This window comes from Hippopotamus amphibius, chromosome 4 (assembly GCF_030028045.1).
Source record: "Hippopotamus amphibius kiboko isolate mHipAmp2 chromosome 4, mHipAmp2.hap2, whole genome shotgun sequence".
In the NCBI taxonomy this organism is placed as follows: domain Eukaryota; kingdom Metazoa; phylum Chordata; class Mammalia; order Artiodactyla; family Hippopotamidae; genus Hippopotamus; species Hippopotamus amphibius.
The window spans coordinates 153693490-153706823 of NC_080189.1; the positions used below are offsets into that span (position 1 = coordinate 153693490).

Sequence of the window (13334 nt, forward strand, 5' to 3'; positions counted from 1 at the left end):
CTTAGAAAAAACAGCAGTATTACTAAGCCGTCTTAACTCACTGGCAATCATATATTTATTAGTATCCCCAAATTCAACAATCACCTCAGTAAGCTTATTAGTAAACACTGAAATATGACCGGGGGGCGGGGGTGCTACCCACTTCATACATGTCTGCAGAGAAGGCTTTTTTTGGAGGCCAATCCCATGTGCCAATCTGAGCATAAGAACACAACTTACTCTCAGCAGTAAATTCATTAAAAAAGGAACAACTCAGTTTTAAATCATTTTACTGTTATATACCACAGTCACATTTGAATTGGCAGAACTGTTCCCATGACAGAAAGACAGAGACCTGTCATTCAAGGAAGAATAAGTGAAGGTTTTCATAAAGCTTGAGAGGAGTCCCGCAGTAACTAACACAAGGATGGCTGCAGCAATCTCAGACAATGGTGTGCAAGTAGGTAGGAACAAAGGGCGTTCCAACAGTAGCTGGCCTACATGTGTTGGCCTGAGGCCACTGCTGTTTCCTAAGGGGAATTTCTTAATATGTTTGGTAAGCAGATCACTTGCAACAGACATATAAGTGGAGTAGGGTGACACTTCTGCAGAATAAATTATACACGTTTCTGGGCAGGTTCTAGAAATCTCATTGGTGATAAATGGTTGCTGAATTATGATTCTGCAAAGGTAATCCCATAAATGGACATCCAGGGAAACTTTACAACTGGTGAAATTCTTAGGCCAAAAAATAAATAGCCACACATACCAAACCTACACACCATGAATTAAAATGGTGCCATGTTAGGCCTTCTGAAAGAACCAGAGCAGGAAAGACTATTCAAACAGAAGATCCTCATCCTTCTCTTCAGCCAGAAGATTAGCAGGCTCCATCACCTCTCCAGCTGCCCTCCGTTGCTCCAAGTCCTTCTCAGACTTTTCCTTGAGAATCTTTTTCTTCTCCTGTATTTTCTTTAACCTGTAAAATAAAGGAGGGAATTCTCTGAACACTGTTTCCATACTAGGTAGAACTGATTTCTTATAGTTTTATAACAAGGATAATAAACACCCACAAAGTAGAACAAAATTCTACCTTTATTCATTTCAATTTCAGTAATATACTTGTAACCCATTTAAAAAAAAAAAGATTTGAGGTAGAATACACAGACATTTTAAGCTAATAACTGATTTCAAAAGCTCCCATCTCAGGGTGAATAAGCTTTGATGTCCATCCCCTGAAACATCCATGAACAGATTTTGGGCATTCAGACATTAAAATTTTGGATCATTCAATTTGGATTACCACAACCCTGCACATCAACTGAAGCACAAACTAAATTTTGATAATTAAGATTATAAATCATACTCAGATGCTACTCAAGGTCCAAGACAGCCGTCTCCTGAATATGCCTGCATTCACCTATCTCCCAACTTCTCTGAACCTGGCACATGGACCCCTGCACACCAGCTATTTAGTATTTATTGTCCCTACTAGCTCTAAATGTTCAGAGGTAATTCACGTACATGCATCATTTCCCTCCAAGTACTCTGACTCTCTAATGGTAAGATTTACATTATTATGTAATGCCCCCAAGTACTTAATGCTTTCTCCTGGAACATTTTCAACATGCAATACATGTTTGTTGATTAATTCCAGTTTCTTTTTACATGGGAGACACCCAATCTAAATCATTGTTTAATTTTAAAGAATTATCAAGGCCATTTATAGTTTCTCTGAAGGGCCTAAGTTTTCAGAGATGCCATATTTTAGGTATGTGCAAAACTTGGCACAGATCTGTCTCCACAGCCTTTGGCAATATTATTTCTTGCTTCCTGTCAGAATAAAATACAAGTTGTGCTAATTCTTTTTTCTTTTTTTGGCCGTGCTGCACGGCACGTGGGATTTTAGTCCCCCCACCAAGGATCAAACCCATGCCCTCTGCAATGGAAGCATGGAGTCTTAACCACTGGACCGCCAGGGAAGTCCCAAGTTGCGCTAATTCTAAAGAACCTAAGCCGACAAGTCTCTGAGCAAATCGAGCCTTGGGAATATGGAAAAACAAAAAATGATCAATAACTGCCAATTCCAACAAACCTATAGAACTCTTCTCGCTCTCTCTCATCCAGCTCTGTGATGATATAAGCAAGAGTACGTTCAATCCGGGGAATGATGACTAGGGTTTAAAAAAACATATAGTGAGAACTTTAAACCTCCTTTTTTCAAATTGCCAGTGCTATTTGTATAACAGCAACTTATTTTTTCTAAGTGTAAAATAAATGTACATTTAATGCAAAAAACAAAAACACAAAGAAATAAAATGAAGTATAATCTAACCACCCTATAGTTAACTATTATAAATATTTTGGAATATGCCCTTGTTCTGTCTTTTCTATGGACAGGTAACACTGGACCATGATATATATATACATCACTGAATATACTGAATTTAAATGAATATATAACACTGAACCACTGATGTTATTTTAAATGTAACAGCAATCCACTGTTAAAAACTGGAGCATCGAGCAGAGAGAATACAGGAAGTTGAATTTTGTGTCAATCATAAGATTCTCCTTTACACAGATTTTGCCTATTTTACTTCTAGAATGTGAATTGCGAACTGCAACTGTTACCTTATCCATTTTGTTTTGCTTGCAATTCCATGCAAGAGGCTGGCACAAGCAAGCAGTCAGGAAATGTGTTTTTGAGTTTTTAAAAAATGAGATAACTTCCTCTTTAACACTAATAAGAGCCCAAGCAAAATAATTTCCCTGCCGCTCAAATTTTGCTCATTTCTTACTTTGAAACTGAATAAATGTTTCTTTAATGAAAACTGAGTTTCTTAAAAAAGTACTGTAGCAACACTCATGAATCATAGTTTTAAAATAATGAAATGAGAGATGGAAAATAAATGCATCCAATGGGAAAATTTATTTTTAGAAATCAAGCAGAACAGCACAAGAACAGGACATAAGGCCTAAGAAAGAGAGATTTAAAGTTAAATACTTCATGTGTTCAAAAAGATTTATCAATCAATCATTGGAAAGAGCTTACAAAAACATTAGGGCTCTTGAGTTTTACCTTTTATTCATGAATAATCAGAAATGAATAAAACATTCCATAATTTTTAACTCACCACTCTCCTCTAACTCCCCCCAAATCATACGCATACTTCTATCAGAGGATTTACTAACACTTGTCTGTACTGCTGACTCACTGCCCTTCCCACCGTGGGCAAGGGCAACAGCTTATTCACCAGGCGATCTGCCCCTGATTCCCAGCAGATCCGTGACAAATGTGGAGGTGCGGACAAGAGGGTGAACAAAGAGCCTCACAGCAGCTTATACTCACCATGTTCAATGGCATTTACACGCCTGTTGGTTATCTTAATAGCTTCATCCAAAGTAACAAAGGAAGTCTAAAATAAGAGGATAAATTAATAATGTAAGCACAAAGTCTTCCTAATTATGCCTGTCCACTTGCCTTCACTCAGACAGCACTTGTAGAAAACACCTGGAAACCAAGACTATTTCTTTTCAACATACTTAAAAAACAGAAAATTCTTATGAGACTTCCATAGAGCTAACATGATTTCCATTCTAGTAGAATTTGTTTATTTCAGACTCACCTAAAGTTATAAAAATGGCAAGAGGAGAGAATCATGCACTAATGACCTAGAAATATATTAACTGGCCTCAAAGGGGGGAAAAAAGGCTTTCATGCATAAAACCATATTATATTTGCATTTAAATCTATAATGACTCTGAGTGTTCTCATCTAGCCAAGAGTGACACTATACCACTGCACAAACATTTTGTTAGGAGTAAAAAATAGGGACAATGGTGGAGAAGCCACCATTTCAGAAACTTACCTGCAGCGAAGCTAGTTCCACCAGTAGTTCCACTGCCTTGGCATAATTCCTCTTCAGTTTAGCCAACTGTTCCCCACCTCTGGCTAAACCAGTCAGTTCATAACCTGAAAGAACCAGTCAGACGACATTTGTATTTAGAGTGTAATCTTCCCTATAAACTTCCCAAAAGAAGATAAGTCAGAATAATACCAAACACAGAAAAACAAATTCACTAACCCTGTTAAATGCAAATGGGAAGTGCCCATTTCACTCCCCCAAAACTATAGGACACACTGCTGAATAGTTTTGCACAAGGATACTATTCTAAATCTAACCATAGGAGATGCTTTTGACCAACCTTCACTTCCCTGGCTCACTGGATTAACCAGTGCTCTCCTTCCCTTTGTAGACTATACTGCCTGATGCCCCAGTACAGTGACCCTCTCTGTTAACAGGTGACTCTCTAGAATATTCTACGTCTTTATTCAAGCAGTACTAAATATTCTATGTGAACCAATTAAATATGAGGGCCAAAGAAAGAATACTGTTGTTTCTATGAAAAAAAGTTGATTACTTTGTAAAGACTCAACAAAGAAGCATTACTACCTAAAACATGCTGTCAAATTAGGAAAAAGTGAGACAGTTATAAAAAGCTAGGGCGGGCTGGCTATAAAAGTCTAGGAGGATTCAGCATTCAGACTGCATCACAGTGTCTAAGATCTTACTCTATTTTAAAGAGACCCAAACTGGAAATTATAAGCAATGCATTATGGGTGTGGTTCGTGCAGAAAGACAACATGGAAGTCTAATCTGTGGATTCATACTCAAAAAAAGGCCATGGCCTTACATTTTTAAAATTGCAAATGACTCCATATAAATTTCTCGGTTGAAATAAAATATTTTAAGCAACCCACAATGTTTTATGACTCCCTGCAATAACATTTTTTTGATTAACTGATAAACTACTGTCCCAACTGCATCTGATAAGAAGGCTTCCAGAACTTCCCTGGTGGTTCAGTGGTTAAGACTCCGCACTCCCAATGCAGGGGGCATGGGTCTGATCCCTGGTTGGGGATGTAAGATCCTGCATGCCGCCCAGCAAGGCCAAAAAAACAAAAACAAAAAGCAAACAAACCAAAAAAGACTGAAGGCTTCCAAGACTGGAACTCCTGAACTCTAAGAAGGTCTATCATCATTTTCCAGAATAAAGTTCATTTAAAGAGGAACTGGAAGAACCCTGAGACACACACATAAAAAGTTTCACACTTACTGTCAGTTCCTTCATGGTAATGTTCAAATACTGGCAAAGTAACACCTGTTAAACACAGATACATACATGGATTCACAAACATGTCCTTGAAGTACTGTTTCTTACCCACTGTTTTCCTATGTTTCAGCAAATACTCAAAAGTCAAGAGATTGCCTGGAACTGTAACTGGTTTCAATGAATGAATTTAGGAACCTGCCTTCCTAAGTGTTCATTCCTATTCAAAAGTCAAATTATCCTTAGTAAGGATATCCTTAGTAAGGGATCTGGTTGTTACAATGTTTTTGTTTTTTTTTTCTTTCAGCTTTGAGGTATACTTAATACACAAAAAATTGCACATATTTAATGTATACATTTTGATGAGTACAGACATATGCATACACTCATGAAATAATCATCACAATTAAGGTAATAAACATATCCATCACCTCCAAAAGATCTGTGTCCCTTTTCCTCTGTGTGTGTGTGTGTGTGTGTGTGTGTGTGTTAAGAACACTCAACATGAGATCTACTTTCTCAAGTTTTTAAGTGCACATTACCATATTGTTAACTATATTATTGTACAGCAGGTCTCTAAAATGTATTTATCTTGTGTAAGTGTAACTTTATATCCATTGAACAACTAGCTCCCCACTTCCCCACCCCCAGCCCCTAGCAACCAGCAGTTAACAACAGTTTTAACATGTAAAGCCAATCAACTTTGTCTAAGGAGAAAAGATTAACTGAGCCATCAAGATCTTGCTGTATAAATGGGTTAATTTAAAAATGTTATCTTTCCTCAGCCAAGAGTTCTAAAGGGTTGAAAAGTTACCTGCTACATTATCTTTCTTTGCTCTAATCTTCACTTGGGCTTTATTTACATTTTGGATAACTGTGGTGCTGCAGAAAAAGAAAAGGCCTTGATTTAGTTGAGTTTTTAGAGGGAGAAATAAACCAACAGATCAAGAGATTTCAACAAAAAAGTAAGATGTCATAATTCTGTTTGATGATTGTCTTTTTTTCAGAAAAGGGGAACAATCACTGCTACCAGAGGAGGGCCTCAGAGAGCAAAGTATGAACAATATTCAAACGTTAGCCATAAGAAAACAAAGAATGATTTTCATGTACACGGACTGCTTAAGTTTACAATCAGACATGTGGCGCATGGATGTGACTTTAGGGATTTTCATTCCACTAATGTAATTTGGAGAAAATGTTCCATCTTTCTGGGTTTGCTGTTCAAACTTTCTAGGTGTGGCTAAGAAAGAGTTCAATTCCTTTACCCTGGAATCTATCTAATTTCCATCTGCCTTTGTCTGACTCCCCACCAGTCACTCCCCATAACCACCCTAAAACACTTTCACATACCACTTACACACTATTTACTCCCTTCCTCTCATGGGAAAGTCAATGCAAATTGTTTTCCTACCAACAATGGCAAAAATTAAGAGTCTACTGCTTCAAAAGGTCTTATGCCTCTCAAGCTGTAAGACTGTCCGTAGGTAATGTTCCCAGATAACACAAACTCAGAGTTGGAAGCACGGTGTTATTGGTAAAGAAAACCAAAATCAAAAACTCTGAAAACAACTTCCACTCTTGCCCCTGAGTAGTCGTTTAACTTTGGAAAGGCACTGAATTTAAACTGAGAATAACAATGCTCGCCTGGTCCATCTCACAAGCTTATTTGGAGAATCAAGTGACATAACTAAGCATAACACGTAAAGCAAGAACTAAACCATTTTCTATGCTTTGTAAAGCACATATCGACAAATTCCATAAAGTCCATCCTTTTAAACAACCAATTCCATTCTCAAAAATTTTCCTAAGGAAATAATTCAACAGAAATGAAAGTACATACACATAAAGATGCTCACGGTACCTTTTCTAATAATCCAAAAATCTGAAAATCAACCCAAAGGCCCACCATTACAGGAAAACGTTAATACATTATCATACATCTAAAGATTATTCAACTAAGTGAAAACAGGGGAAAATGGTTATGATACAGTATTAAATGAAAATGGACTATAAACTGTTAAGTATGCTGCTACCACAACCATGTAACAGATACACGTGGCTGGTAATAAACACAAAAATGTCAGGGTAATGGCGTCAAAGTGTTATTATTACTATATCATTTGTCTCTGATGCTCTTGTATTTTTTTAAAGTAAAAGTGGCTTTTAGATGAAATTATGAACATGAAAGCACTCATTTTTCAAAACACCCCACTTAAGTGTTCTTACCTGAAATCCCCTGCTGTGAACTTGGCCTCAGCAAGTGAAAAGGCAGCTTCTCTCATCACTTCACCCATCAACATTTTAGTCTGGAAAAGCATAAACCAACAGCTGATTCAACCAAGTTGTTGTTGTTGTTGTTGTTTTAAATAACTTTATTTATTTATTGGCTGCATTGGGTCCTCGCTGCTTGTGGGCTTTCTCTAGTTGTGGCGCACAGAGGCCACTCTTTGTTGTGGTACTTCTCATTGCAGTGGCTTCGGAGCACGGGCTCCAGGTGCACGCGGGCCTCAGTAGTTGTGGCTCACAGGCTCTAGAGCACAGGCTCAGCAGCCGTGGTGCATGGGCTCAGTTGCTCCGTGGCATGTGGGATCTTCCTGGAGCAGGGATCGAACCCGTGTCCCCTGCATTGGCAGGCGGATTCTCAACCACTGCGCCACCAGGGAAGTCCCTCAACCAAGTTTTTAATGGGGAAAAATCGTATAATAATCCTGTTCCTTTAACAACCATCAGTATTTTACACCAGGTGTACATGTTAACATCGATTTGGTAACAATAAAATAAATATATCCAATTTTGCTTGAACAGTTTTGGTTATGGTTACTAACAATGTTGCAAAGCCATGAGTTTTATAATTAAAATATTAGAATAAAGACACTAAGAAACAGAAAACTGAATCTTTACTGAAGGGCCTCCCTTATTCCTGAATGAGTCCATGCTGATTTGCTCAAATTAATCTTTTAAATTCACTATATTACAGTCTAAATCCTAATGGCATAGTGATTCTAAAATAAATCTGGAATATTTAATGTTTGAGAATACCTAATAATTTTTTTTGAAAGAGAAGAAAAACTGGGACAGGTGGATAGAAAGTTACCAGACAGGCCAGAGGAGCAGTTATAAGAAATACTAGGGAAAGAGCATTTCAGGCAGAAAAAACCGCTAGTGCAAAGGTCCTAGAGGAGGATGTTAGAAAAAACTCCAAATGAGATCAGAGGGGCAGGCAGGGGCCAGAGCAGAACAAGTGGGTCTTCAGAGGCAAGAGTAAAGAGTTTGAATTTTATTAAATGAACTTTCTGAAACTTGTTACATTTATAATGGCATTTTTACTTTTGAAGGAAAAAAGTTTAATTAAAATGCCAACAGCCATGCTGGCTTTTCCATGGATACTTCTAAAATAAATACAATTCTAAGCAAACTTCATTCTACCTCTATTATCTTCTTAAGGATCTGTCGAAATCGAAGAGTTAAGGCATCAGATTTTTTCTTCAGCAGGTTTCGACCTGTCTGTGCTCCTTTTAACCGAGCCTTCATGATGGTCTGTGCCCTATGTAAACAAAAGTTAAAGACATTTAAAATAAAAATACTCCCCCAATATGGTGTTAAAATTATGCTTAATTCCTGATGTCATGAGAGCAAGAATATATAGCATTTGTAGCTGACAGGATTAATTGATTTCTCAATACTGTAGATATCCAGCATCAGTGTTCCATAAATGAGAAGTCTTTTTTATTTAAAACAGAAACAATCCTTTAATAAATATTTATTAAATCACAACAAAATTTACTAGGAGCCCTATTTTATGATGCCAGCATAAATACTTGCTTGATTTCTGAGTTAAAACAATATATGTTTCCATTAGGGATACACACTAAGGATTAAAAAAAAAATCTGTCCACTAACATACATCAAAATTTGAAATGCACTTACTATCAGGACCAACAATTCCACTTTAAGGGATTTATCCCACTGATTTACTCCATGTACACAAAAACATGTGCAGGATTAAGATTGAGTAATCCAGCCTTATTGGTAACAGCAAAAGGGAGGAAACAAGTTAAATGCTCCACAAATCATGGTTCATCATACAACGTAATGATACGCAGCCATGAAAAAAAAGAGGAAGGTAGACCTGCATGTGCTCCTGATATTACACTGTCTTAGTTATGCAAAGTAAGAGATAATGTGCTTATACAGATACAGAGAACAGCTCCAGAAAAGGTGCACAGAAAGTGGTAACAGTTTCCTTTGGAAAATAAGGCTGACTGAAAAAAATGGATTTGCTTTTTACTAGTATACTCTGTTTCACTTCTGTATTTTATACCACAATCATTTATCACTTTTTCCCTTAAAAGTGTGGCACTGAAGGGACTTTCTAGGTGGCACAGTGGTTAAGAATCCGCCTGCCAATGCAAGGGACACGGGTTTGATCCCTGCCCCAGGAAGACACCGCATACCGCAGAGCAACTAAGCCCGTGTGCCACAACTATTGAGCCTGTACTCTAGAGCCTGTGAGCCACAACTGTTGAGCCTGCATGCCACAACTACTGAAGCCCACGTGCCTAGAACCCATGCTCTGCAATGAGAAGCCACCACAATGAAGAGTAGCCCCCACTTGCTGCAACTAGAGAAAGCCTGTGTGCAGCAACGAAGACCCAACGCAGCCAGTAAATAAATTTATTAAAAAAAAAAAAAAAAGTCTGGCACTGAAGTGTTTTGATATCATCCATTAAGACTCTACTACCAATCCCTTTATTAATTTGTAAATGACTCTAGGTAGCAAATGACATATAAGTAAACACTTCTGAGAAGTGACAAACCTCTGAAGTCTCCTTACCTCCTTATTTCAATCTTTTCCCATCAGGAACCCCAAAACCAAAGTCAAGAAAGCAACAGCAGAAACTGACATTTCCATTCTTGCTACCATATGCCAGATAAAATTTAATAATGAGGGGGAAAAAGTGGGTAACAAGATTCAACAATCAATTGTATAACATATTTAAAGTGATCTGTTTAAGGGGATATAATTTCATATGACTGGTGTTATAACCAAATGCAAAGTAGTTTTTGCTAAACTTCTGACTAAATTCTTAGATTATACTGAATCTTCTACCAGAGGCCAAAGGTTACTACGACAGCTCTATAGCTGGAAGGGCCTTTAGACATATCCTGAAAGATAGGAAAGTGAGGCTCAGAAAAGTGAAACAACTTTCCCACGGCCACTCAGTAAAGAGAAGGCAGAGCAGGAACTTGCACCAGATTTCTGACTCCAGTGATTTAACCAAGGTTCAAACTAATGCTCAAACCTAGGTCCACTGTACCCTAACTGTGTGCCATACTGCTTCACCTACAGATTATAAACCACCTCGGGTGAACAGTTCTGCCTGTGAAAAACGAGCTTTCAGTGGCTGAATTTGCACTGACTAGCCTCACTGGAGGTGTAACCAAGTGAAGCTGGTTCAGTTTCCAGCCTGAGCAGGAGCTGTGCTCCCCAGTGTGTACATTCAACATACCATGTTGTTGACACGAACCACCAGGCTTTGGGCTCAAAGAGTTGAACCAAATTTAAGTCAAATCCTAGTACTAGAGATTGCAGCAAGTTTACAGTAAAAAGGTGAACTTGTTCACAAAACTGAATCCACCATGCTAGTTCTAATTTCCTCCTATATTTAATTTCTTTCCTCATGACATAGACAAATTTTAATTCTTGAGACTCAGAGAGTGACTTGCCCAAGGGCTTATAGCCAGTATGCAGTAGAACCTGGATAGAACCGACCTCTGTTGACTCCAAATCCTTCATGCCTCTTTTGCTTCCACTCTAAACTTGTTTTGCTCTCTCTGGTGCCTAAGTGGGTGACAGCCCCATTTCACAGGATACCACTGTAAGGAGAAGTGTCTGAAACAGAAGTCTCTAGTGTATTTTCTAGCCTAGCTCTTAAAAAACTTGTTCTTAAAACACTTTTTTTTTTTACAAGCTACAGGGCTGCTTGGCCCTACAAAAAAATGTTTGACCTTCAGCTAGGATGATGACTTTGCTTCCAGCTGAATCAAAGACATCTGACTACATGACAAAATACCTGATGATAAGCCTTGGGGAAAACATTTAGAGAAGCAGTTACTTCCTGCCCCTGATTTTCCTCTTAATCAGCAAGCTGAGTGCTCTCAAACAGCAATTTTCACCTTCACACACCTATCATTCTTGTCTAAGCATAAAGAAGTGTATTTTCACCTCTTAGTCTAAAAGTAAAAACAAAACAAAAAAGTTAACTTTTTTTTTTTTTTTTGTATCTTATTTTGTATATTTGTCTTTGGAACCATGTAGCTGTTAATGTTAACATTTTGACTACTATCAAAGATAAACAAGCCAGGCATTAGTTAAAGCCTTGAAAACAGACATTATTCAGTAACCACTGACAGCAGGGGAAAGAGCTGAGCTCCCTTCTGACCGTGCACAACTGATTACGTGTTTTAAAATGAGTGCGGGGAGCGAGAGTGGACGCCAGTCAGAGAAGAGAAAAATTCCAAAAGGCTGGGCATTGGAAATGCCGTAAGGCCAGCTGTGTCTGCTAGCAGGCAATTAAGTAAGGGAGATCAGGGGTACAGCCTCAGGTGTGGCATAGGACAAAGCAAATTCGAGGTCCGATGAGTTTTCTCAACTAGGCATTTTCCTGGGGGCTGGAATCAGTCTAGGAACATAGCCTTAGGCTACTAGAAGCCATGCTAGAGTCTGGTGGTCTCTCAGTGCAGAGGTTTGGATGGAGTCAGAGTCATTAAGTGCTGGGAGTTCTACAGCCCTCACGACCCCAGGGCGGTCCTGATCCTTCACAGGCATTGCCTTTCTCCACAACTGACTTGCTTCCCACCTAGGACAAAAAACTATTAGGAAATCAACAGGCAAAGGTAGAAACCAAACAAACAAAAGCCCCTTCATTTCATTAAAAGCTGTAGCCACCCAGGTAGAGACAGAAATCTAGGTTTGGGATTTAAATATAACTCTCATATTAAGCGTCCTCAGATTGAGAAAAAGAAAGAAAAAAACAAAAAAACAGAACACCCCCAAAGAGACAGGATCTAAAACTGATTTTATGCTCCTCAATGAAAAGAGAAGAAAAGGGGGAGGAGAGGGCAAGTAAGAACAACTTTACCTTCCACACGCTGTTAGGCACATTTGAGAAAACTTTAAAATTTTCTCCTGCCAAAGAATTCAGGCCAAAAAAAGAAAGGAGGCCACAACTGAACAGATTCCACGGCATGTGTTCATTCAAGTAACATTTTTTTGTGGACCTTCTATGGATTAATAATTAAGACATCTGTCATCCTGGAGAGAGCTCACAGTTCAATGGTAAATATACATAAACCAACATACACTTTACAATGTGATGGGTGATATTAACAGAAGTCTGAATGAGATGCAATGGTGATAGAACAAAAGGAGTGCTCAGAAATTCAGCTATAGCTTCCCACCGCAGGCGACATTTCAGGGGATCTTGGTAAATGAGTATGGGTATCCAAGATATAACCTGATGCCCACGTTACGGCGATTCGACTCAACCCCCAATTTAGCTTAGAAGCCTGCTTCCCACTGCAGTAAACGTCCCTTCTCAAACCACTTATCAAATCTCGTCGGTTTGTCTATCTCTCCACTAAACCGTGAACTCTGTTAGGGCAGGAGTGGCGACGATTCACAGTTATATAAATCCAGTGCCGGGATCAATATGCGAATATGGAATGAATGGCTGGACTAATGACTGAAGTCATTGGATCTCCACAAAAGCCAGAAGGCCGGGCCCCTGTTCTCACGGGCTGGACTCGCTCTGTCCAGTCTGGTTCGCTCAGAGGAATGTGTAAGGGGCCAGACAGGGAACCTCGCCCTGGACTCACGAAAAAAAACTAGAGAGAACTCAGGGTCGGCCTAAGAAACAAGGAGCCCCGCTGCTGGTCCAGGGTATGGAGAGACAGCGGCTCGGGCAGGTCTTCCTGAACACCTGCTCGTTCCATTCTTTTACTTACATACGCGAGGGAAAGATTTCAATTCGGTCTTTGCCCGACATTCTGACGATGACTGTTCGGCTCGGGTCCCTGGTCGGGCAATCCTGGCTGCAACAACCGCAGCCACTGAGTCTTTCTCTATCGGAGTCAGCTGGTTCTATCACATGACCCCCGCGCGTTGCTAAGAGGCAGCCAGGATACGCCTTCTTCACTTCCACTTCCTGTTGGTGGGTGGTATGGGGAGGGCGAGGACG

At 39.1% G+C, this 13334-nt stretch overlaps 1 protein-coding gene across 1 annotated transcript; it reads right to left on the reverse strand.

Annotated features, from left to right (window-relative positions):
• Positions 1 to 252: 252 nt before the first annotated feature.
• Positions 253 to 13261, reverse strand: ATP6V1D (ATPase H+ transporting V1 subunit D). The gene is made up of 9 exons (XM_057731396.1): positions 13102 to 13261; positions 8521 to 8638; positions 7321 to 7400; positions 5909 to 5976; positions 5101 to 5145; positions 3852 to 3955; positions 3332 to 3398; positions 2075 to 2153; positions 253 to 958 (listed from the first exon to the last, which is right to left on the reverse strand). The coding sequence occupies exons 1-9, from the start codon at positions 13140 to 13142 to the stop codon at positions 817 to 819; spliced, it is 744 nt and encodes a 247-aa protein (XP_057587379.1). The 5' UTR covers positions 13143 to 13261; the 3' UTR covers positions 253 to 816.
• Positions 13262 to 13334: the final 73 nt, after the last annotated feature.